This window comes from Bos indicus, chromosome 1 (assembly GCF_029378745.1).
Source record: "Bos indicus isolate NIAB-ARS_2022 breed Sahiwal x Tharparkar chromosome 1, NIAB-ARS_B.indTharparkar_mat_pri_1.0, whole genome shotgun sequence".
Taxonomy (NCBI): Eukaryota; Metazoa; Chordata; class Mammalia; order Artiodactyla; family Bovidae; genus Bos; species Bos indicus.
The window spans coordinates 3585660-3609752 of NC_091760.1; the positions used below are offsets into that span (position 1 = coordinate 3585660).

At 40.3% G+C, this 24093-nt stretch overlaps 1 protein-coding gene across 13 annotated transcripts in view; it reads left to right on the forward strand.

Moving 5' to 3' along the window:
- SYNJ1 (synaptojanin 1) overlaps window positions 1–23824 on the forward strand; it is a 90971-nt gene extending 67147 nt beyond the window's left edge. For 4 of the 13 annotated variants that reach the window (XM_070785660.1, XM_070785669.1, XM_070785665.1 and 1 more), the window contains 10 exons: window positions 834–996; window positions 4752–4961; window positions 6110–6253; window positions 6815–6853; window positions 8686–8733; window positions 9973–10011; window positions 10144–10214; window positions 13421–13529; window positions 13793–14025; window positions 20882–23824. In XM_070785660.1, the coding sequence (XP_070641761.1) occupies window positions 834–996; window positions 4752–4961; window positions 6110–6253; window positions 6815–6853; window positions 8686–8733; window positions 9973–10011; window positions 10144–10214; window positions 13421–13529; window positions 13793–14025; window positions 20882–21682 (1857 nt within the window). In that variant the 3' untranslated portion in view covers window positions 21683–23824. Of the gene's footprint in view, window positions 1–833; window positions 997–4751; window positions 4962–6109; window positions 6254–6814; window positions 6854–8685; window positions 8734–9972; window positions 10012–10143; window positions 10215–13420; window positions 13530–13792; window positions 14026–18054; window positions 18079–20881 lie in introns of all 13 variants that reach the window. The other 9 variants (XM_070785710.1, XM_070785717.1, XM_070785693.1 and 6 more) reach the window with 7 other exon arrangements.
- The last annotated feature ends 269 nt before the right edge of the window (window positions 23825–24093 follow it).

A 24093-nucleotide genomic window follows, 5' to 3' on the forward strand; every position in this document is an offset into this window, starting at 1 on the left:
CTAAAAGCTCCTCAACTTTTTAGGAACAGCAGTGTGCCAGTTTCACAGATACCAGTCCTTGTGTTTTCAGAATGGTTAATTTTTGTTGATTTAAAATGATCTTAGATTCTCTTAAGTATGCTTGTGACATTTGAAATGCTGAAAAGTCTAAATGAACAGGAAAGTATTTTAAGAATTTTATACTGTCCTTTCTTTGATTGTCTCATGTGGATTAATTAATTAATTTAATTAATTAATCTGTGGATCAAAATTAAAGGAAGTATAAATTTATGTAGCAGAGTTTTCAGTGAATTTAGATCTGGCCCGGGAAAGATATTTACTGCAGCAAAGAAAACTTAAATTTGTGTGCATCCTAGAAAAGAAGACCTGAGATTAGCAGCAGTAGGCTGTTTTGTTTTGGCCACACTGTGTGGCCAAATCTCAGTTCTGAGGTCGAGGATTAAACCTGGACCATGGCAGTGATGGCATCACCAGCTCAAGGGTCATGAGTTTGAGCAAACTCCGAGAGACAGTGAAGGACAGAAGAGCCTGGCATGCTGCAGTCTATAGGGTCGCAAAGAGATGCATATGACTTAGCAACTGAACAACAGCAATGACAGTGAAAGCCTGGAGTCCTAACCACTAGGCCACCAGGAAGCTCCCTAACAGGTTTTTAAAGGGAGGATTGGGGACATTTGAAACTAGGTGACAATACAATATATGTGAAATGATTGTGTTGAATGAATCTGAGTTAAGCCTATACTATTGTTATAACTTAAACAGACACTTTATTCCAAGATACTTAATTTTCATGCCAATGAATTTTTAATTTTGTATCTCTTTTACTCAACCAGTTACTGGGTAGGACAATAACAATTACTTTAAAAAGTCCAGACTGGATCAAAACTTTGGAAGAAGAAATGAGCTTAGAGAAAATCAACGTCCCCTTGCCATCATCAACCAGCTCCACCCTCCTAGGTGAAGACGCGGAGGTCACGGCCGACTTCGATATGGAAGGTCTGCTCATGGAGCACATTGACTTCTATCCTTCTAGACAGGTTTCCTTCCCATCAGCAAAGTCTCAGTCTCCAAATCTGTCCTTCTGTTTCTTCTTGTAACACTCAGAGAAGTATTAATCAGATTTGGTTTACATTGTATTGTGTGTTTTTTGCTTGTTACACAGACTTCAGATGTGTGTGCCCTTCTGCCATACAAAGGTCAAGACCTTTACAATAGTTAGTTTATGTCCTTGTGTGATAAAAGCAGGAAGTGGTATTTTTGGTGTGTGGTTTGGTTCCACTGATTGTAGTTAAAGTAGAAGAGTAGGAGTTCTGTGCAGAAATGAGTTCAAAATATTTACAACCAAAGAGGATATATTTCAAAGTCATTTTAAAAATTCTTAAAGTGGCTGGGAACACATTTGAAACTGAACCCACTCATGTAGATGTAATCATCTCAAGTTTAAGAGTGGGCCAGGTTATCTTAATATAATAATTTCCTTAAATGTGATTAAGAAATGTATTTGCTTTTTAATGCTGTATCTGCTATATTATTTTAACATATTTTCCACTAAAATGCATACCTTAGTTTATAAAAGGGCAATATATCATATTGTGATATCCTGTACCTCTAGGTAACACATTTAAGAGTTGAACACCTTAGAAGATCAGCTTGTTTTCATATTTCTCTGTTAATTTGTTTGCTTGGTCCACACGTTTATGCACTTACCTTTTATGTGCCAGTTACATGCTAAGTGCTGGAAATTCAACAGATGGCATCCTTGCCGTCCCTGAAGTCACAGCTCAGTGGGTGTTACCTACAAGTAGGCAGACGGTGACATCAACACACTCGTGAACGGTGCTGCTGTAGTTCTTGGGCCTAACTTAGAGTTGGACAGTTAGGAGAATGTACCCAGAGAAATTGAAACTGAAAATCTGAAGACTGAGTGAGAATCAGATTAAAGAGGATAGAGAGACATCACCAGGAAGAAGGAATGTGCAGAGACCTAAGGGGACAAAAGGATCTAAGTAGATGATGCAGATGTGCTTGTGCAAGAGGAAGGGAAGAAAGAACAAGAAGAGGAGTGGGTGTGGATGGAAGGTGAATTTCTTTTCTGTTTTGTTTGAAGTGTTTGTTTATTTGGCTGCACTGGGTCTTAGTTGCAGCATGCAGGATCTTTAGCATGCAGACCCTTAGTTGTGACATGTGGGATCTGGTTCCCTGACCAGGAATCGAACCTGGGCCCGCTGCATTGGGAGCACGGAGTCTTAGCCACTGGACCAGCAGGGAATCCTGAGTTTGGTTTTGAATGTGTTGAAGTTGTGGCATCTGTGGGGTGCATTGGGTCCAGAAGTAAGCTGTGGGCATGTGGGCCTGGCACTCAGCAGAGAGCCCGGAGCTTTGATGATAGGTAAGGCCCTGCATTTGGATTTGCTTGGCCAGAAACCTGATAGAGATGGGAGAGGACTTCCTGGGATGGAACTGAAACGCAGACTTTGAAGGACAGGCAGAAGAAGGCCGCCCATAAAAGGAAAAGCAGAAGAAACGACTAGAAATGTCAGAGAGCCAGGAGAATATAGTGCTTAAAGACCAAGTGAAGAAAAGATGATAAGGAAAAATGATCTATAGCGTCCTCTGTCGCAGGGCGAGAAGAAGTGAGCGCCACAGCTTGCCCTTTGGGCTTGGAACCAGGGGAGGAAGCTGTTGGTGACATTCAGGAGAGTGATTTCAGTGGAGTGAAGAAGCCAGATGGTGGTAAATCGGGGTGTGGATGGAAGACGAGGAAGTGCAGAAAGTGTCTGTAGACAACTCTCGACAGAAGTGTGCCTGAGACGGGAGAAAGAGAGATGAAGGCAGTTGCTCCCTGAAGTGTTGTTTTGAAGTGGAGACACTTGAGGAGCTTAATCCTGATGGAAAGGGCTGATGCTGCTGGGGAGGGGCAGGGCAACCTGCACTGGGCAGAACCCCACCCTTTCCACCCATAGATATGGTTAGGCTACAGCTGGGGGGCAGATTGTTGAAGAAAGGGGTTCCCACCTTAGAACTTCCTTTTCTCTGCGAAGTTTAAGGAGGCGGGCAGCACACGGTTTCAGGAAGGTTGAGAAGGTTCAAGACAAAGCTCCTGAGAAGCAGTCAGATGGGGAGCCAGCCAGGAAACTGTGGGTTGGCCAGGAGGCCATGGGAGCCCAGATGAGGCTGAAACCACAAGTTAACACGTGCAGTCTTTAAGACCACACGGTTATCTGTCTGCAGCACCCAGCCGCCCGTCTGCGGTTATGGAGACATTAGACTGCAGAATTGACGCAGGGGCAACGGAAGAATAGTGCAGGAGGGGACCAGCTGCGGCAAGGAGCCAGAGGATGTGAAGACAGCTGCAGGGACAGGTGCAAAATCCAGTAGGGGCCCAAAGAAGAGGGATCGAAGGCTTGGGTCCTGGTGAAGTCAGAAGAGGGGAAAGAGTAGCCAAGGGCAAGACTGAGCCTGGAAGGCGGTCAGAGGGAAGTGTTTGAGTTTATTGTTTCAGAGGCACTGCGGTTCCAAGGGGCATGAGTGTGGAGTAGAGGAGCGCATCAGCAGGGAAAAGTGTCAGGTTGTTGGTGTGTTATCCACAGTGGCTTCAGTGTCACCCAGAAAGATGGCGGGGCCCAGCTTACTGTCTTGCTCTCTCCTTGGTCCTCGATGAATGGGTTCAAGTGACCAAAAAGGTGAAGGTGGGAGATTATGGCGGCAAACGTGGGTTGAGGGCGTTACATAAATTCTGGAAGGCACAGCTTCCAGAAATAAAGAGGCCTTTTTGTTCAGGGTTGGAAGATTAAAGTTTTGGAATTGGAATCAGGTGGCATGGGGCTCCCTGACGCCACTTCCCAACCCTGTGGAAAACGGAGGTGAGGAGACCTCGGGGAGAACCAACTCCTGCCTGTTTAATTAAAGCACAGAGGATTACGTGTCAGGTAGGGGCGCCCAGGGCACCAAGTAGTGAGGAGACTTCCAGGGGGAAGGGTGTGTGACTGTGTGTGCCATGAGGGGCAGGTCCATAGACCTAGCAGGCAGGTTTGGAGGGAGGGCAGTGAGCATCCGACTCAGCCAGCACTGAGAGCGCTGCTCAGGGCGCATTGACAGCTGTGGAGTCAGCCCAGCCCCAGATGTTAGCCGCCACTGGGCCTCCTGTTGCTCTGAGACAAGAGACTTTTTTTTTTTTTAATTATTATTATTAAACGTGTTTATTTTTAATTGAAAGATAATTGCTTGATAGTATTGTGCTGGTTTCTGCCAATATCGGCATTAATCAGCCATACATATTACTATATCCCCTGTGACTGTCTTTTTTTAAGTAATTTAATTAATTAATGGCTGTGGGCTGTGCTGGGTCTTGGTTGCTGCAGACAGGCTTTCTCTAGCTGTGGTGAGCAGGGGCTACTCTCTCTGTGGTGCACAGGCTTCAGTATTTGTGGCATGTGGGATCTTCCCAGACCAGGGATTGAACCCATGTCCATCTGCATTGGCAGACAGATTCTTCACCACTGGACCACCCGGGAAGCCCAGGGGACTATTTTTAATTACTTTTTCTATGGTACGAGAGCATTTGCACTAATTCTACTTGTATACATATAAACTCTTTATACATGCCCACATGCTTAACTTATACATGTTTGCAGTATCATCATGTTAAGGTGTTCATTTTATATATTTAACCCCTTAAGCCTGGACTTGGGGGGCAGCAATCTCTGAGAAAGTTAACATCTGGTAATGTGGCCGACCTTGCGTTTTCTCAGGTGATGTGGATGACTATAGTGCTGAGGTAGAGGAGATCCTTCCTCAGCATCTCCAGCCGTCTTCCAGTTCTGGCCTTGGCACGTCCCCCGGTTCTTCACCCCGGACCAGTCCCTGCCAGTCACCTACCATATCGGAGGGGCCTGTGCCTTCCCTCCCAGTGAGACCAAGTCGAGCTCCGTCCAGAACGCCCGGGCCCCCTGCTTCACAAAGTATGTGTTTTATTTCAAGTTCTGTATGACTTCCCGGGCTGGTATGTTTGATTTAGATGGTTAAACCTCCGATGCCTTCAGATGTCCTTTGGAGAACTATTTTTGCTTAACTTTCACATCCATAGGCTAAAGTGTAGCATGTTTTCTGTGCGTACAAAAGAGGAAACTTTGTAGATGGTTCCACCCTAAGTGAAGAGGAGGGTCGTTGCTATCACTAGATGAGAACTTTACTTCATCCTTTTTCCATGTGGCAGGTTTGTCCATGGCTTATCACTGACGATTTTTAAGCATTATGGTCAGAACCCGTAACTCTTTGGGCTTAACTATCTGTACATTACCTGCATTATAATAGGAAGCAGAAAGAGACAAAACAAGTATTTTGAATTCAACTTGATAGTCATGACTCCTCCAAAGTCAGGTTTTTCTCTGGAAGTTGTTACATCACACAGTTCAGTCACTGTTCCACACTAACCAGTACCCTTGAAAAATACCTTTTATTTCAGCAATTTCTCAAGCTCCCCCATGCTACTCTTAGAGGACCGTCTTTAAATAGTCACTGAGTTGTATCTGACTCTTTTGCGACCCCATGGATTATAGCCTGCCAGGCTCCTCTGTCCATTGGATTTCCCAGGCAAGAATATGGGAGTGGGTTGCCATTTCCTTCTCCAGGAGATCTTCCCGATTCAGGGATCAAACTTGCATCTCCTGCATTGGCAGGCAGATTCTTTAGCACTGAGCCACGAGGGAAGCCCTCAGAGGATGGGCTTCCTTCAGTAAATTCAGGATAAGTCAAGGCATAAAGAGAAGAGGCTCTCTTTGCTTTTTCTTCTCTCTCCTGGCCAGCAGATTGAATTGCAAATGACCTAAGTCACACAGTACTTCATGCCATCTTGTTAGGGCCGCTCAGTAAATCCCCTTTCAGTACCCGGGGCCTGGGTAAGAAGTCCAGAGAGTAACCTGATTGCTCCCGTAGTACCAAAGGGTAAGGTAATAGCACAGCTGCTTGTGTTACTGATACTAAAAATGTATGTCATTCCTCTGTAGTACAAATTATTTTGCTAAATAATTTATCATACGCCTATAGAAAGTACCTGTGTGCTCGTCCCTTGGAACCTGATCCTCTTACCTAAGGTACTTTTTTCTGGTAGGTTCTCCTGTTGACACTCTGCCGGCAACACAGCTGCAGCAGAAAGATTCTTCCCAGACCCTGGAACCCAAGCGGCCTCCCCCTCCCCGCCCGGTTGCTCCTCCTGCACGTCCAGCTCCTCCACAACGACCACCTCCGCCTTCAGGTGACAAATCCTTGTATTTCCATCTCTGCTGGATTTCACCACTCTGCTGAAAAATGTTTTGCATGTTTTTGAAACACTCGCTTTTAGATTTTATCAGTTTTCTGTCACTGGTGCTACTTCCTTAGTTAGCTTTTCTCTAACAAACGGCATAGGCGTGACAGAACAGCTAGATTCCTATAACATGTTTTCAGAGCTGGCCTCTTACAAGCGTGCAGGAAACATTTGCTTTGTTTTTGCTAATTTGATGTGGTTGTACTGATTTCTGTAAAATGCATGATTATCTAAAAATGAAAATTTTTAATGCATGATTAGAACTGAAGAACATACATCTTTCTGTTTACAGTTTTATATATTTGTTTAAATGTTCTTTTAAAATAAGTATAGTCTTGTTTCTGCTAGAGGTATTTGCGTTACATAATAACTTTTTTATAGCACCAAGATATGAATATGTAGTCTCTACATGATATTTGACATCTTGGAAACTATAGTAAATCTTTGACATTTCAATTCTTTATTTAATGTCATTTCCTTTCTGCTGCATATTCCCTTATGAACTATAAGGGGCTAGGAGTCCTGCACCTGCTAGAAAAGAGTTTGGAGGTAACCATTTATATTTGTTATAATATATGGATCTTGGTTCATTAATTTTTTTGGAGTTTGAGCTCTGTAACTTAGTGACATTTTAGGTTGCTTTGATGCAAGCCAAAATGAATGACATTTATATGCCAACTTAAAAATAACTCCAAACTTTCATTATATTTCTGGTAAAAGATTAGAGCTTGATTTTATTAGTGAATATTATTAGAATTAAGAAGACCTTCCATTTCCCTGATAAACAGAGTTGAATTACTTAAGGCCTGATATACTTTTTATTAATAAATATAGTCAATTCGGTTATAAAGATTAAATGAGTCAAACACAATGAAAATAGGTGGTTTCCCAAGGATTTGATTATATTGGATTATATTAGAACTCTAGTACGTCTTGCCAGTAGCCTGTGAATTAGCAAAATGTCCTAGGAATGCAGTTTAAAGTTATCATAATTATCTGAAATATAGCTTTCATTTTGCATGGCTTTATCATAATTTGTCATAACATTCATGCCTTATTTTTAAAATAGAAGAACAAGTCTCTGTTATATATTTCGATAAAGAAATTTTTCTTAACACATGGGTCACTTTTTGTAGTTTACTTGTTTTACATGAAGACTCTTACAAAGCTCAACTAGAGGCGTACATTTGACAAGTTTATTTAATCTAGTTCTCAAGAAAGGCTGAGGCAGAATGTCTCAGTCCCACAGAAGAGCTGTTCCTCACCCAGTTCTAGTGTCCTTAGGGCTCACGTGCACAGGCAGCTGGTCTCTCCCTGCTCCAGCTGCCTGAGCACGTCGCCAGCCGACTCACGCTGTCACAGAGTGGCTGCACCGTGTGCAGACTTGAACGACTTTGGGTAATTAGGGTAGCAAAGTTCTTTCAGCACCAAGCTTCTGTAAGATACTACTGGAGGATAACTTTTCCACTAACTTAAAGACGACATTGATTTTTTTCCCATTTCAGACTTGTGCTTTGATTTATAGCTTCATGGAAGATTTTATTTACCTTCCCCTTTAATTAGGAAACCAATCTGTAGAAAAATTTAAAGAAATTTGTGAAAAGCTATACATATTAGCTACTCAGTGACTTACTTAGTCTGATGTTTTTTAAAAATTGCTTCTCTTCGTAATTCTTTTGTAGGCAGTCTTAGCAGCATATTTTTTAACCCTATAAACCAGTAACTGCTTGAAGGCAATAATCTGAAAGTAATTATAGTACTTTTAGAGTTCTTTTTTTTTTTTTTAATAATGCATTGAAAATTACCTTCTAAGGGACTAACACAGGACTCATAGAGATTTAAAATGAAATTGGAACTTCCAGACTTTTTTTTCCTTTATGACTGGCAAATATTGGAGCTTTTATTAGTGGTTTAATTCTGAATATAAAAAATGAGATGATTAAAAAGCAAAGACTTTCATTATTTTCAAATTCCCTACCGCTAGTGAAGAAGTGAAAGTGTTAAGTCACTCAGTTGTATCCCGACTCTTTGGAACCCCATGGTCCGTAGCCCACCAGTCTCCTCTGTCCATGGGATTCTCCAGGCAAGAATGCTGGAGGGGGTTGCCATTTCTTCCTCCAGGGAATCCTCCCATGATGTCAGATATAAAAAGAAAACTATTTTCTCCTTTCAATTCTAACTGAAGAAAGGGCAAGGATCAGGTTTGGGCCAGGCATCTAGAGGCACTTTGGTTTATACAGATATCTTTGAAGAAATTTGAAGCAGTGAAAGAACTTTTTTTGCAAAAGGACATTTAACTCAGAAACTGTTTTGTGTGCCTGCCTTTCCCTCTGTTCTATGGACCCTGAACAATACACAGCTTCTGTTCTCTCTCTAAAAAGGTGTTGGAGCCCCTCCCAGTCCGGGGGTAGCTAGGCGAGAGATGGAAGGTAACAAGACGTTTGCATCCTAGAAATGGATCTCTCGTTTTATTCCTAAATGTCAGCCCCTCCAGTGTTTAAAGACATACCAAATCTTTTCTTGGTCCAACTGTAAACTCCCCCTCCCCCTCCTTCTGTATATCTTGTAACTTCATATTTTTTCTCTTTTCATTCTGTGTTGTGTAGTTTCTGGTGGTTGTCCATTTACTTTCTCTGCAATTCTTAATGTTGTTTTGAGCTGTTCTGTATATATATATTTCATATACACTTAAGATGTGAAATTAATGTGCAGTATTATTTTAAGAGGAATGCCTTCAAAAATTTTTTCAGAATAAGTCAAATGTTTAGAAATGTACTGTACTAACTCTGAAGTTTTAAAAATTAATAATTAAACCTTGTTAATTCAGTCCAAGGATATAGTATTTTTTAATCAACTTCAGATAACATAAATATGCTGAGTAAATTTGCTTAAAAGGCTATTAAAACTGGAAGCCATTCATTAAGATTACAGTTATTAAAAGTCTGATGGGTTTCATATAACAATTACACATGAATTTCCTTTCAAAAAGAAGAAATCTGAGATGCTGACCTTAATAGGGTCTCCTACTCCTTTTGGCCCCAAAAGTAGTTTATTGCATTTCAGTCTTCTCCTACGTTTCGAATGAGTTTGAGCAGTATTTTAACACTGTCTTGCATAAGGCAGATATTGTAATAAGTAGTGCCCGCCTTCTACCTTAATGATAGGGTCTTTCTGTAGAAATCCGAAAGGTCTCGTAAGAGCCCCTGTCCGTACTGACGTCCACAGCATGAAGCCCTGAACAGTGCTGTTTGGTGTCTTGTGTGACTCGGAAAGTGCGGGTCTGTTGGTCCTGGAGCCGTGAGCCCACCAAGCTCTGGGAAGTAGTGGGGCCACGTCTTGTGACTGTTCCCCCAAACTGACCATGTGTTTTCAGGGTTCATAGGAAAGAGCTCTGTTGGGAAAGTTACCTTCCAAATGAGGTAGCAGACCAACTGCCAACTTGTCCCATAAATGTTACTCTCAATAGTCTAAATTTTTCTCTTTTGGAGGTATTTTCTAAAGGGCTGATAATACCCTCCAGCATTTCTAAAGCAGAATAGTTTGTTTTGTTTTTCTTTTTCCACCTCGTGCCCCCATTTCTGCTGGTAATGAAACAGAACAGCTAGCTAATATTATATAATATGGCTTATTTACTTATAGATAATTTTTTTTTCCTTCCTGCTTCAAAGCACCCAAAAGCCCAGGAACGACCCGGAGAGATAATCTAGGTAAACATTCGAATTCAGCTACTTAACCTTAAAGCTGGACCATGAATAGACAGTGTGGTATAAGTGCATGTTTCTTGTTTCTTTCTTTAAAAACAAAGACCTGAGCTACATGGTGTGATGTCTTTGTTCCAGGACGCAGCCAGCTTCCACCTCAAGCCGGACTGCCAGGCCCGGGACTTGCTGGACACAGTGCAGCCAGACCGGTAGGCAGCGCCTCGCTTGCGAGCCAGGAGGTCTAGGTCCTGGGTCCCAACTTGCTACTAATCAAATGTGTTACCCTGAAGAAATCACGGGCCCATTAAGACTCCAATTTCCTCAATTCTAAATTGGGGGAATTAGACTTGATGCTCTTCAAGGTACCTTCGTGTGTATGTGTGTGTGTGTGTGTGTGTGTTTTACTCTCTGAGGTGTGTGTGTGTGTGTGTGTGTACTTGCTGAGTTGTGTCCGACTCTTTGCAACCCCATGGACTGTACCCCATCAGGCTCCTATGTCTATGAAATTTCCCTGGTAAGATTACTGGAGTGGGTTGCCATTTCCTTCTCCAGGGGATCTCCCCAACCTAGGGATCAAACCCGCTTCTCCTGCATTGAGAGGCAGATTCTTTACCACTGAGCCACCAGGCAGCCCCACCTTCAACTCAAATGGTATTCTAACATCCTCTTCAGAAGTAAAAGCATCCTTCATTATTTGAATAAAAGTGGTATACTTAAGTGATTACAGTCACTAAATAAATATCTTAGAATCTTGAAATATATGGGGAAGTGATGTACTAGGGCAATTTTTTATGACATTATCTGAGTAATGAAGTAAAGTCATTCTTCTATCAGAAAGGTTTTATTTTACTTTTATTTCCTTTTTATTTGTCTTTGCCACACCTTGAGGCATGCGGGATCTTAGTTCCCCAAACAGGGATTGAACCCGCACTCCCTGCAGTGGAAGCACAAGTCTTAACTGCTGGACCACCAGGGAAGTCCAGAAGGATTTTAAAATTAGATTTCAGGAACCCCAATGATGATAGTCTGTCAACTAAAACTAGTTCTAAAGGTTTAACCACAGGAGAGCAGATGGCATTGCAGGGTTTCACCCTGCGTTGTAAGTCTGTGGTTTTCTGCGTGTTTATGTGTGTTTTGTTATACACAGAATTATTCTATTATTCACCCACATGAACATTTTCTCTGAGACAGAACAAGTAATTCAAAGAAAAAAAAAAAGAGAAACCAGTGTCAGTCAGGTGGAGCCTGGACTTATTGGGAGGCCACTGGCTGAATCCTGGGAACTGTGACTATACCTGGAGATGAAGAGACTTCTGCTAATGAAACTACTTCAAGAGTCCAAGAAATTCTCATGAGATTTCTAAAACAGAGATATTTTGTTTTTTGTCTTGTAGCCAACCTGAAGGACTTTTTCTATATATAATATTATGCTCCAAAGTAAAGTGTCTGTGGAATTTACCTAAAATAGCCATTATCCACTCCCCTGTTTTTTTAAAAAAGAAGTTGTTATTCACTGACTACACACTTCCCACAAAGTACTTTGCTTACTGAATATTGTAAGAATAGGGAAGGAAAGTCAGGATTTTGTGTGATTACATTTATAACTTTTGCTTATGCATGGAATCTAGAAAGATGGTACTGCTGAACCTGTTTGCAGGGCAGCAGTGGAGATGCAGACACAGACAGCAGACTTGTGGACGCAGCGGGGGCAGGAGAGGGTGGGACTAACTGAGAGAATACTATGCTGCTGCTGCTGCTAAGTCGCTTCAGTCGTGTCCGACTCTGTGCAACCCCACAGACGGCAGCCTCCCAGGCTCCCCCGTCCCTGGGATTCTCCAGGCAAGAACACTGGAGTGGGTTGCCATTTCCTTCTCCAGTGCATGAAAGTGAAAAGTGAAAGTGAAGTCGCTCAGTCTTTTCAGACTCTTAGCGACCCCATGGACTGCAGCCTACCAGGCTCCTCCATCCATGGGATTTTGCAGGCAAGAGTACTGGAGTGGGGTGCCATCGCCTTCTCCGAGAGAATACTATGGAAATGTATATTACCATATGTAAAACAGATAGCAAGTGGGAATCGGGGAGCTCAACTCTGTGCTGTGTGACAATTTAGAAGCCTGGGAGGGGGTACAAGAGGGAGGGGACATGTGTGTACCTGTAGGAGATTCAGGAGGGAGGGGACCTCCATGTGGCTGATTCATATTGATGTATGGCAGAAGCCAACAAATATTGTAAAGCAATTATCCTCCAATTTATACAAAAATAAGAAAAATGTACTGAGTGCTTAAAGCCTTCAGCAAACATGTGAAGATAGAAAAGGACGTTATTTCCCTAGTGTATCTTCCAGCCTATGTATTTCAGCACATTGAGTTAGCCATTCCAGAGTTTTTAACCTCTGTGTTTAATAAAGAAAAACAGCCTCAGTGTAGTTTTTGGTAAGCCTCTTAGTTCCACAGTGTATGTCCCGCTCCACCTCCTCATGACCTGTAAAATCGTCCCACTAAGGAGTATGATACAGGATAAAGAAAACGGGCCCTGAGTTCGGCTCCTGGCTTTATTTTGTAACTCTGTGGCTTTGGGACAGTTGTATACATTTCTTCATTTTCATTTAAATTAGAGATGATAAAATAATACCTTACCCCCCAGGGCCATTTGGACATTGAAATGTAAATTCATACCCGTGCTTAGTTAACACAGTGCGTGGCACATAGTAAACAGTGAAAAATATAAAGGAAGATTTTTGAAGCTTAAGGAACAAAATTGGGTCATTTGTAGAGATGTGGATGGACCTAGAGAGTATCATACAGAATGAAGTAAGTCAGAAAGAGAGAAACAGTATTGTGTATTAACCCATATATGTGGAATGTAGATAAATACTATAGATGATCTTATTTGCAAACCAGTAATAGAGACACAGACATAGAGAACAAATGTGTGGATACCAAGGGGCAGGGGAGGAATTGGGAGATTCGAGTTGACACATATATGTGTGTCTGTGTGTGTATACACACACACATATATATATTACTGATACTATGTATAAAATAGATAATTAATGAGAAACTACTGTATATAGCACAGAGAGTTCTACTTAACGCACTGTGATGACCTGAATGGGAGGGAAATCCAAAAGGGAGGAGATATATATATATATATATATATATATATATATGTATGCCTGATTCATTTTGCTGAAGAGTAGAGACCAACACAACTTTGTAAAGTAACTATGCACCAATAAAAGTTAATCCTTAATAAAAAAAAATGAAACTTATGATCATATGGCAATAAATAGAGCCATTAGAATGACAAAGAGGCAGAGGAAATGATACAAGATGCACAGACAAAATATTTTCATCAAATCTTATCCGTTGCAGATAAGGTAAATGTCTCAGTGGTTTTCGTTTCCCATCTTTAGATTATTCCGCCCCGTGCTGGAGTCATCAGCGCCCCCCAGAGCCACGCACGGGTGTCTGCTGGGAGACTGACTCCTGAAAGCCAAAGCAAAACCTCAGAAGTACTGAAAGGTAGACCCGTAGTCAAAACAGCAGTGCCATTCTGTATCCTTCCCTTCCACTTCTTTTCTTTTTTCTTTCGCAATCTCTCACTTTATACAACTTGCTCAAATTCTTTCTCTCTCTCTTTTTTTTTTTCCTGTCTTTCTGAATGCCATAATAAAGGAGGCTACTGGGGGCTGAGACAGGGACTGGAATTTCCTACCATTTCCTGAAAGGAAGGATAAACTCAGTTTTCCAGAGAATGCCTAACATCTGGAAATTACTTTCTTTAGGGCCAGCTCTTCTTCCCGAGCCCCTGAAGCCTCAGGCCGCCCTTCCTGTGCCGCCTTCTCTTGCGCCACCTTCTCTTGCGCCACCTGTTCAGAAGATGCAGGAGCCTCTCATCCCGGTGGCCGCACCTCTGGCCCAGGCTGCCCTGCAGCCCAGCCTGGAAACGCCCCCGCAGCCACCCCCTCGGAGCAGGTCGTCCCACAGCTTGCCTTCTGAGCCTCCGGCGCAGCCGCAGGTAAGGCCTTCCAGCGGGGAGAAAGATCATCTGGGTGTGTGTGTGTGTGTGTGTGTGTGTGTGCCTTTGCTTACATTTTGTTTTGTTTTTCCCTTTTTTTTTTTTTTTACTGAGGCATATTTGATGCTCTTGCTGTAGTCTTTGAACATACTTATTTTAATTATTAGCTTTAGAAAAAACACCTAAGATTTGATTTTTTAAAAAATTTTGTCATTTGCTAGTAATAACATGTTTAGATATGACTTCAACCAGTGAATGTCATTTGACCACTCAGACTCATCACACAACAAAAGCACGTTTGGCCGTTTGAGGGTTTGGGTTTTTTGTTTGTTTGTCCAACCTGTTGTCTAGATCACGGGTTCTCAGAGAGTGACCCTAGATTAGGGCTCTTTCCCTAAAGGCTCTTTTCCCTAAAACTTCCAAGCGGCCCCCACGCTGTTTACTTTGTTTAAAGAGTAGGTGATTTTTTTGGTTTTTCTGTGTGTAATTTACTTTGGATACTTAATTAGAGTGGACAGTAATAACTTAGTTTCTTTTTGTTCACAGCTATTAGATTAGTTTTGTCCTTTACCTCCTGGACAGAAAGGCAGTCAGGTCAATCCCTGGCCATTGGCAGTAAATTTCCAATAATCCTATCTCTCCTGATGCTGCAGTTAGCTCTTTTCAGTGATGGAGTCGGCACTGGGCTTCCTTGGGGATCTCTAACAGTTTCAGACACTACTGGATCCATTTAGATGTTTCAGGCATGCAGCAGCAGGCTTATTAACCAAAGTAAAAGCCATCAAAATAATGTTCTCATGAGTATCACATAGAAAATAGTACCATTGCCTTGGTGGGTGGAAATCACAGGATCACAGGGACTTTTGTTATACCAGAGTGATCTCACATTGGAAAGCCTTCTGGTGTATATACACAAAGTTGTTTCAACACAAGAATATTCATGCGAGTTGAATTGTTTTACTTGGAGGCTGTTTTACTTAGTTTTTATTATATACATCTCAGTAAAATCATTAAAATAAGGTTTATCTTTAGTATAAGTTTATCTTTAGTATAAGGTTTATCTTTATATTTCTGTTGTCTAGCCTCACATTGAATTTTATCCAAAAGTTTTAACTTGAAAATGCCATCAAGGCCAAAGAACTGAAGTCTAAGTCTGCTTTTATTTTGGAATAGTCTAAAATACAGAAATATTACACTGGTGATGTCCCTTAAGCATGTTTATAATAATAGTTTGCATTTATTTTTACAGATATGTGAATATGTCCAACTAATTGGCAGAAGTTAGCAGTTTCTTATGCTTCTTCATAGTGAAAAAAAGATTATAAAGTAAATATGAATCTTGAAACAATATGAATAGTTAGCAATTAGCACTTACTTATCAGACTATTGGTCACATTTTTTAAAAAGCTAAGACGGATATATAATTGAGAATAATGTTCTCTTAAGCTAATGAACACCAAAAAGTATTATATAGTTGAGGATGCTGAAGATATATAGTAATTATAGAAGCCCTTCAAACAATAAGTGTCCATTATTTTCTCTTTGCCAATCTACTTTTAGTGCATGATGATTTTTTCTTTTCATTTTCTTATAAGGTGTAGTATTTATTATTATTGTTTTTTAGTGTAATTGGAGGGCAAGAAACTTTCAAAGAAGCCATCTTAAAGCTTTGTATTACTACAGTTTTAGGACAGAAAGTGATCATGATTTTCACAGTAAAGGTGAACCCTAATTCCTAAAACTCTATAAAATGTTCTCAGTATTGAAAGTAGGTGTGGTACTCTGAACAACTTCAGAAGAACACACTGTCAAAGAAGATTGCAGTTCTCAGTAGAAAGTCATCTTGTGACACAGAGAGTACAGGATGAATATTCCGTGACTGCCATCTATCATTTTCTTAGGTCATTTTCCCCTGTTTTGCTTTCTGATTTTCATTGGAATGGGTATGGTGATTTGCTGACGAAGCACAGCAAGCCTGTGCTTTCTGTGTGGTTTAGTAGATTGTATTCTTGACTCTTACATTCTGCTCATCAAAACTGTGAAAGGTGTTTGTTATAAGCCTTTCTTTGCCTCAGTCATTGATATCAAATCCCTCTACACATTACATACACAGACACACTTTCCTGGAGAGTGGAGGTCTTGTTCACGTGTAGGCTGCCTTTGTGCAAGATCACAAAGAGCTTAGTTTCCTCCTGGGAGCTTACAGAAAGATAGGGAGGCATTTTACCTTTTTTGCCTTTTTCATTTTGAACCATAAAAATAATGCCTATTCAAAAAATAATGAACATCTAAAGTCTTAAAAATTCTTCTATAATGGCTATAACTTGAAGAGGGTGAGTTAGTAAAATAACTCACATTTTGATATTTTGGTAATAATATGAAACAGTCTTAGAATTGAACTTAGTAGTTTTTACAAGTCTTTATTAATTCTGCCAAAAATATACAAGGTATTTAAAACATAGACCCACACATGACCCAGCTTTACTTGTTATTACTATTTAAATTATTTGATTCTATAATTCTATATAGAAAAGATTCTTCTAATTCAAGTGATTATATGTTATATATCCTTTAGAAAATGTAAAAATGCCCCACTTATCTGACTTTCAATGTCTTAGGCATCTGATTATCAGCTGAAAACCAGAAGTCAGGAATCCAATGGGAAGTAAAGTAATAGCATCACAGCTATACTATTGGAGTGACAGCCGATAGTGAGGGAAGAGGCCAAGTAGAAAATCTCAGGACTTCCCTGGCAGTCCAGTGGTTAAGACCCCGTGCTCCCAATGCAGAGGGCATGCCTTCGATCCCTGGTCAGGGAACTAAGATCCAGCATGCTGCGCAGCACAGCCAAAAAAGAAAAAAAAAAATCTCAGCTTTCTGGATCAATTTAATACCATCCCCTTGCATCTTAGTATAAACCCATTCCCAGTTTTTATCCAACTCTTACAAAACTAATGCATCAGGATCATCAGGAAAGGTTAAATTCAGGAGTCTCATGTTTTGTAGTAACACATTTTATATAATATAAATATATAATAAATATATTATTTATAAAATAATTTACTATAGAATGGTGTCTCTCGAATCTGTCTAAGTGAGTTATGGTATTTTAAAATAAGGTAAGCTTTAAATATTGGGGAAGATTTGTTCAAACTGTTTCTTAAGAATACTGTAATTTTTTAAAGTACTGCTGTTATAGAAAGATTGTGATTTCATCTTTAGTATCACCCTTCAGAAAATTTGAGTGATAGATTAATAGAACAAGCCTGGATCCTGACCATGTTAAAATAAATACCAGTTTTCACTTTTCTGCAAAGTGGTGCCATTTTGAACAATTTCTCTAATCATGATAAACCCATAGGCTGTCTTAAGGCTGTGTCCTAACCTTCTTGGGCTGCCGTAACAAAATACCATGAACTGGGTGACTCAGGCAGTAGAAATTTGTCTTCTCAAGTTCTGGAGGCTAGAAGCCCGAGATCAGGATGCCAGCATGGTTGGGTTCTGCTGGGGCCTCTTCTCCTGTGCCCACATGGCCTTTCCTTGGTGCTTGCACAAGGGAAGAAAGAGCAAGCCCTCTGGTGTGTCTCCTACAAAGGGTGCTAGTTCCATCAAGAGGGCCCACTCTCACGACCTCATCTAACCCCAGTCACCTCCCAGAGGCCACGTCTCCAAATACCATCACATAAGAAGGTTGGGGTTCAGCATACGAATCTGAGGGGACACAAACATTTCACCCATAGCCTGCTGAAAATACTTCAGTGCTCCAGTAATGTATTTGGAATATTATTTTTGGAATGACTACTTTGAACTAGTTAGTAATCAACCTCAGATAAAATTAAATCCTGAGCCCTATTACAGCAATACATTTTATTGTCTCTTGATCTTATACTGTGACCTGCAGGTCTCACTGCTGTTGGATTTTGTACATAATATAAAACTGAAAGTGTTTTGAATTGTTAGGGTTGCTGCTTGGTCTCAGATTGTCCTCCTAACTCTTTCCCTTGATGTCTATGTTTCGTTTTCTCAAAGCAGGAGCAACCATCAGGGTAACAGGTATCGGATTATTTCTCAATCTTATATGTGCTTCTCATCTGTCTTAGCACAGTAGATGTATGAATCTTTCGCTTCATACATCTAAATTCTCACCCATTTTTAAAAACCACCTGTCCACATTAATAAATTCTGTTATCATACCATAAAACCTGCTTTTTTTCTTAGTATTTTGAATTCTTAGGAACCATTTTAGTTATTCTTGCTAATGCTTTCCCATTTTGCTTTTTTTTTTTACAAAAATTAACAAGACTAAAAAGTATAACTTTAAGAAGGTAAGCTTTAGATATATGAAAGTGTATTTGGCAAAACCAAATTGGTTCGTGGTTTTAACAATGGCAAAATTATGTAAGTATAAAATTCAATTTTTTTCCTAGATTTCTTTTGGGAAATTAAAAAAACCCAAAAAACTAGTAGCATGTAGATTATAACTGGAGGCACTAGGAGATTTTTTTTTTTGTTAAAGAAGAATTGATGATTTACAAAAATGAAAATGAACATTATAGCAGGATTATTTAAGGGCCTTTCCAACACCCTTTTCTGTAAAAAATACCATCATCATTAATGTCAAGTCATCATAAATACTGCTTAGATATATAGAAATTCATTCTAATGTAATGAATGATGATGTGGCTCTCATAATTTCAAATCTCATTGAGCAAAATGATCATGTTTCTGTTAAATTACCTTTAACTTATTTTGAAAGAAAAATTTGTTAATATATGAAAATAAAGATATTTAAATGTGCAACATTTATTTGGCAAAAGCCTATTATTCTAAGCTGTACAAAGCATAAACTTCCTACCTATAATGTCTGTGTCATGGACTCTTTGTCTACCATGGGAGAATCGGGGCCCAGACCCACTCAAGTACTTCTGTTTTGTCATATGAATCGTAAATAACCCAGTCATTACTGGTAATGTGTAGCTAATTGTAATTTTACAGCATCTATAGTAAATTTGTCTCTCAAGTACTATAATACACTTAGAATACAGTTTAGAATTTATGACATGTCTGCTTTTTAATTTTGTTCAAATTTATTGTCATATTAAGTTTGAAGAAAAATAAAACTTGTTTACTTAAAGTATACTATAGATTAGTTGAATAAAATAGATCCTAGAGAGTGATTCACGTAAGAAGTTATCCACACTGTTTCCTTTTGCAAATGAGCAGCCTTCCTTATTCTTTTTTTTTTTTTGCCACTGCATGTGGCTTGTGGGGTCTCTGTTCCCTGACCAGGGGTTGAACCCAGGCCCTGGCAGTGAAAGCAGAGAGCCCTAATCACTGGATCGGAGGGGAATTAGCCTTCCCTATTCTTAAGCACCAAGTTACTGTTTAAGAAGATGCAATTATGTTTTATTGGAGTTTCCCAGGCAGCTCAGTGATAAAGAATCTGTCTGCTAAAGAAGAAGACACAGGTTCAATCCTGGGTCAGGAATATTCCCTGGAGAAGGGAATGGCAACCCACTCCAGTTTTCTTACCTGGTAAATCCCATGGACAGAGGAGCCTGGTGGGCTATAGTTTGTAGTCGTCTTGTGGGGTCACAGAGTCAGATATGACTTAGAGACTAAAATAAGAACAGCAAAACAATGTTTTATTGAGACTGCTGCTCTTTTTCTCAACATATCTTATGAATGTTTAGTTACTTGCTTTAACAATGACCTAAATTCATTTGGGTCATGCTGCATTTTGTACATTGCCAAGTCTCTAGCTAAGTAAAATTCTCCCTCTCCTGTGCTTTTCTTACCTTTAATTTGGCATAAATATCCAAGTCACCCACCTAGTTTTAACAATTATATAGAGTTTTTTTTTTTTTTTAATTAAAATGGAGTTCCTGATAAAGCTAGCTACTTTTCTCGTACAGCCAGGCTTCAGTTCAATGTTTCCCTTAGGAAAGTAGCCTGTGCCCGGTACCACAGCCGGGCTCCACTCCAGCCGGCTTCTTTGTGAACTGGGCACACAGGGCAGACTTTTCATAACTGTGAAGTAGGTCTGACCCCTCCTCCTGCCAGTAACTGTTCACAGCTAGCTCTGCCATGCATAGCTTTATTTTGGTTGAAGAATTACTATCCCAAATAGAAACAGGATTCCTCCCCCCACCACGCCATCCAGTTTAAAGAATCATTGCAGTTAGTTACAACCTATCTAAAGATGAGGAAGGTCAATTAAAAAATATTTTCACATTCAGAATTTATTCTACAAAGGAGAGCTGACGTTAAAAGGCAAAGAATGCTTTGAAAATTTTATTCTACAAGTGGAAAAGGAAATGATGCATTGTCTTCAGCTTATGAATATAGATATACTAATAAAATTATTATCCATAAAGTTGAATTTCCATAGTAACATTAACTCTCAATGAAAATATATTTCAAAAAACAATGAAACCACATCATCATCACAGATGGGTGTTGGAAGTTTATTCATAGCGATTTAGCATAAACTTTGTATTGAATGTGAGTTTTTTAAGTTCATTTGATTATCTGATAGAACTGGGCATGAACCAAACTCATCTGCTAATTCAGTGCAGTTCTCCATTTTACGTATCAATACTTGCATGGATGAAATAAGTTGTATTTATAAAAGAACTTATTTAGCAGAGAGTTTTAAAAAAAAAAAAAATTTCATGGTACTTGTTTAACCACCAGAGTAACAGACTACACAAAGCTCCTTTTTTTATTTTTTGAGTATGTATACTTGACCCCTTCAGAATAAAGAATAATTGAGACAGGAAACAGGGGGGGCATTCAAAGTAACCTTATTGCTTTTTGTTTGTTCTGATTATTCAGTGGGCTCTCTCTTTCCCAGGTGAAAACAAACGGAGTCTCCGCCGTCAGACTGGACTCGCCATTAAAGAGTGACCCATTTGAAGACTTGTCATTGAACCTGCTTGCTGTATCAAAGGCTCAGCCATCTGTTCACACCCCAAACCCAAGGGGGTTGACGCCGTTGCCTTCTGCAGCCCCAAGTAACACCAACACTCTGAGTTCTGTAAGCTGCATGCCGACAATGCCTCCAATTCCAGCCCGGAGTAAATCCCAGGAAAACACGCGATGTTCCCCAAACCCATTCATCCCAAGCTCAAGCAGCACAAATCCTTTCACCGACAGGACCGCCGCTCCTGGAAACCCCTTTCGAGCTGAGTCTCAAGAATCAGAGGCCACTTCATGGTTCTCCAAAGAAGAGCCTGTTGCTCCGAGTCCATTCTCTTCGCTGAGGCCTCTGGATCAGAACAGTAGCAAGCCTTCATCCTCCCTGGATGGGTTTAAGGACAGTTTTGATCCACAGGGCCTGTCTGCACTAACAGTCAGCAACCCCAAAGGATGGGTAACCTTCGAGGAAGAAGAGGACTTTGGTGTGACAGGGAAGTCAGGGTCCACTCGCCCAGACGTTTTCCTGGGTAAGCAGCTGAGCTCGTCTCCTGGCTCCAAGGTGATGCTTGGTGATGACTGGGGTAGGAGTACCAATGTGTCTCTCTGTGTGTTGCCAGCAAGACCACCACCCCCACCGCCTGTCCCTCTGCTCCCACCTGGCACCACCCCTCCCGCAGACGCTTTCACAGCCCTGGCCTCTAAGGCATCACCCACGCTAGACTTGACAGAAAGATAACGTCACACAGTAGAGAGTCCCTTTAGTTTTGGCAGGGTACAGCCAAAAGATTTGGGCATTCGTTATTCATGATGTGCAATAAGTAATTGTTAAGTGCACTGATGTTGTCATGAAATACCACTATTTAATGTGTACAGAGTTGGAATATGTGTATATCAGAATTAAGGAAAAATTTTTCTCATTATTAACTGGAATTTTGGTGTGTTTCTGTTTGGATAAATAAGAGAGAGTAGAAGCCATAAAAAGTGCTCAAAGCTATTTTAGAAAACAGTCCTCATTTAGAAATTCTTCATCAGTCTCCTTTAGAGCATCTCACAAAGCCCAGACAACTTCTAGACGACATTGCTGCCAGCCCTTTCCTACTTGTCAACAATTGGTATCTATAAGTATTTACCAAAGAGCCGTCAAAGGTATACTGGAACAGAATTTAGAAAGACATTGCTTAAAAAAAAAGTGTATACACACACAAACACACAAATGTATACACTTACATACTGGTAAAATACATCACTTAAATTCTAGGGTATAAGTCAGACCAAATTTTTACCTAAAAGTTGTAACAGAGTTCTCTTTTCCATATAATCAAATGGATGGTTGAAAATGAAATTTGGACATTTCCATTATCTTTCTTTCCAAATCTAGAGTAATCTCACGACGGAACCAGAATTTGCCCCCGTTGCACACCCACCCCTTCTGACACACACACCACACACCCCCTTGTCACTCTGGTCCCACACCTCTGCCTGCTTTTCTGGGGGAGGAGCTTCTTGCAGCCGGAAGTAGCATATTGTGTGGACCGACCCTCCTGTCCTTTCAAAACAGCACACTGGCTACAGATAGCAGGGAGGCACGTGCCACCAAATTCAGTGAGAAGTAAATGGGAGTTCAAGGTCCACGGAGGTGTCCGAGGATGGCCCTCCTCACTTCTCTAGCTGGTGAGCCGGGCAGCCCCGACTCCGGGGGCGCTGAACTGGAATCTGCTGCGTGTTCTCTCGCCCCATCTGTGATGCTGCTTTATGTTCTTAGAGGCTACACCTCAAATTAGCTGTGGATTTTGTCTCCTGCACTGCCAGTATGCAGCTGATCCTGCTTTTGATTAATTTTATGAAGACGTTCATGACTTATAGAGAATGTAGTATTTTGATATCATTGAGGAAATCCCAGTCAGAAAATTCCTGGAGCAATAGTTGTTTTGTTGTTAGTTTGAAATCACTTTTACCCATTATATTAGCGTTTTATACAAAGAGTTGTAAATGTCACCTGAATTACGTTGTCCACATTTAACCTTTAAACATGTGCATTGGGGGAATATCAGAAAATGGAGTTCACGACTAAGAATACATAAGATGTAAAAAAGCACAGCAAGCTGCATCGCACTTAACCACATAAAGCAAAACTATTAGGAAAAAGCACTTTTCTAAATGCTCAAATGTTATCAGAATACTATATTTATAAAAGTAATTCTCTCTCTATTAACAGCCAGGAATTGCTGTTAGAAATAACTCTCGTGAGTTTTATATTGTGCTTTTGGAGGGGGGGGGGGTCTAATCATTTCAGCAGTAGTATATTTTAAACAGCAGTATTACTATAAGCAATGTGCTTCAAAATGTGAATTAACTTGTTGAAACTGTGGCTTTAACATCTGTGTGATTAGTGTATATGGTATTTGCTCTCCGTTAGGAAAATAACTCATTATAAACTTTAGTGCGACTGCAGTTCTGTGAGCAGTGTTTCCTATTGAATAGAAACTACTGTCTAAAATACACATATCAAGCAGCAGCTCAGCCTTTATCAGGAAATTCTGCTGATACTTGGCAAGTTGCTGAAAAAGTGCACAAAGTTATGACAGACAGTTAAAGGTACACTGCAAATAACTAGCCATTATTCTACATATTATTACAATATGGACCAGTTCTGTTAAAAGCAGAGCAGAAACTAGACACTAAGGATCTCTCTGTGAGTTCTTTGTTCTCTATAGTAGATTGCTGTTTATAGGTAAGAACTTTATTGCTTATGTGGCACACAGTATTTATAACTATGTACTTTATAGGAGTACAGTATTAAAGTCAGTGGCATATAAACACTGAACATATCCTGTGAAATTTGCTGTCGTATGAAATAAATATACCTGTCTTTACCATACTGACTGCTTTGCTCAAAAGGGAAGAACTTTTCTCAGCTATTTTCCTTTAACTTTACATAGATGAGTTTGGCGATATTTGAGGATTAATTCTTACTGTCAAATCAGTTTTGTTTTTTTTTCCAAATCAGGTATTTTAATTCAAGATGTTATTCTCATCCATTGTATTTCTCTGTGTGATTGTTGTTCAGTCGCTCAGTCATGTCCAACTCTTGGCGACTCTATGCACTGCAGCACGCCAGGCTTTCCTGTCCTTCACCATCTCCTAGAG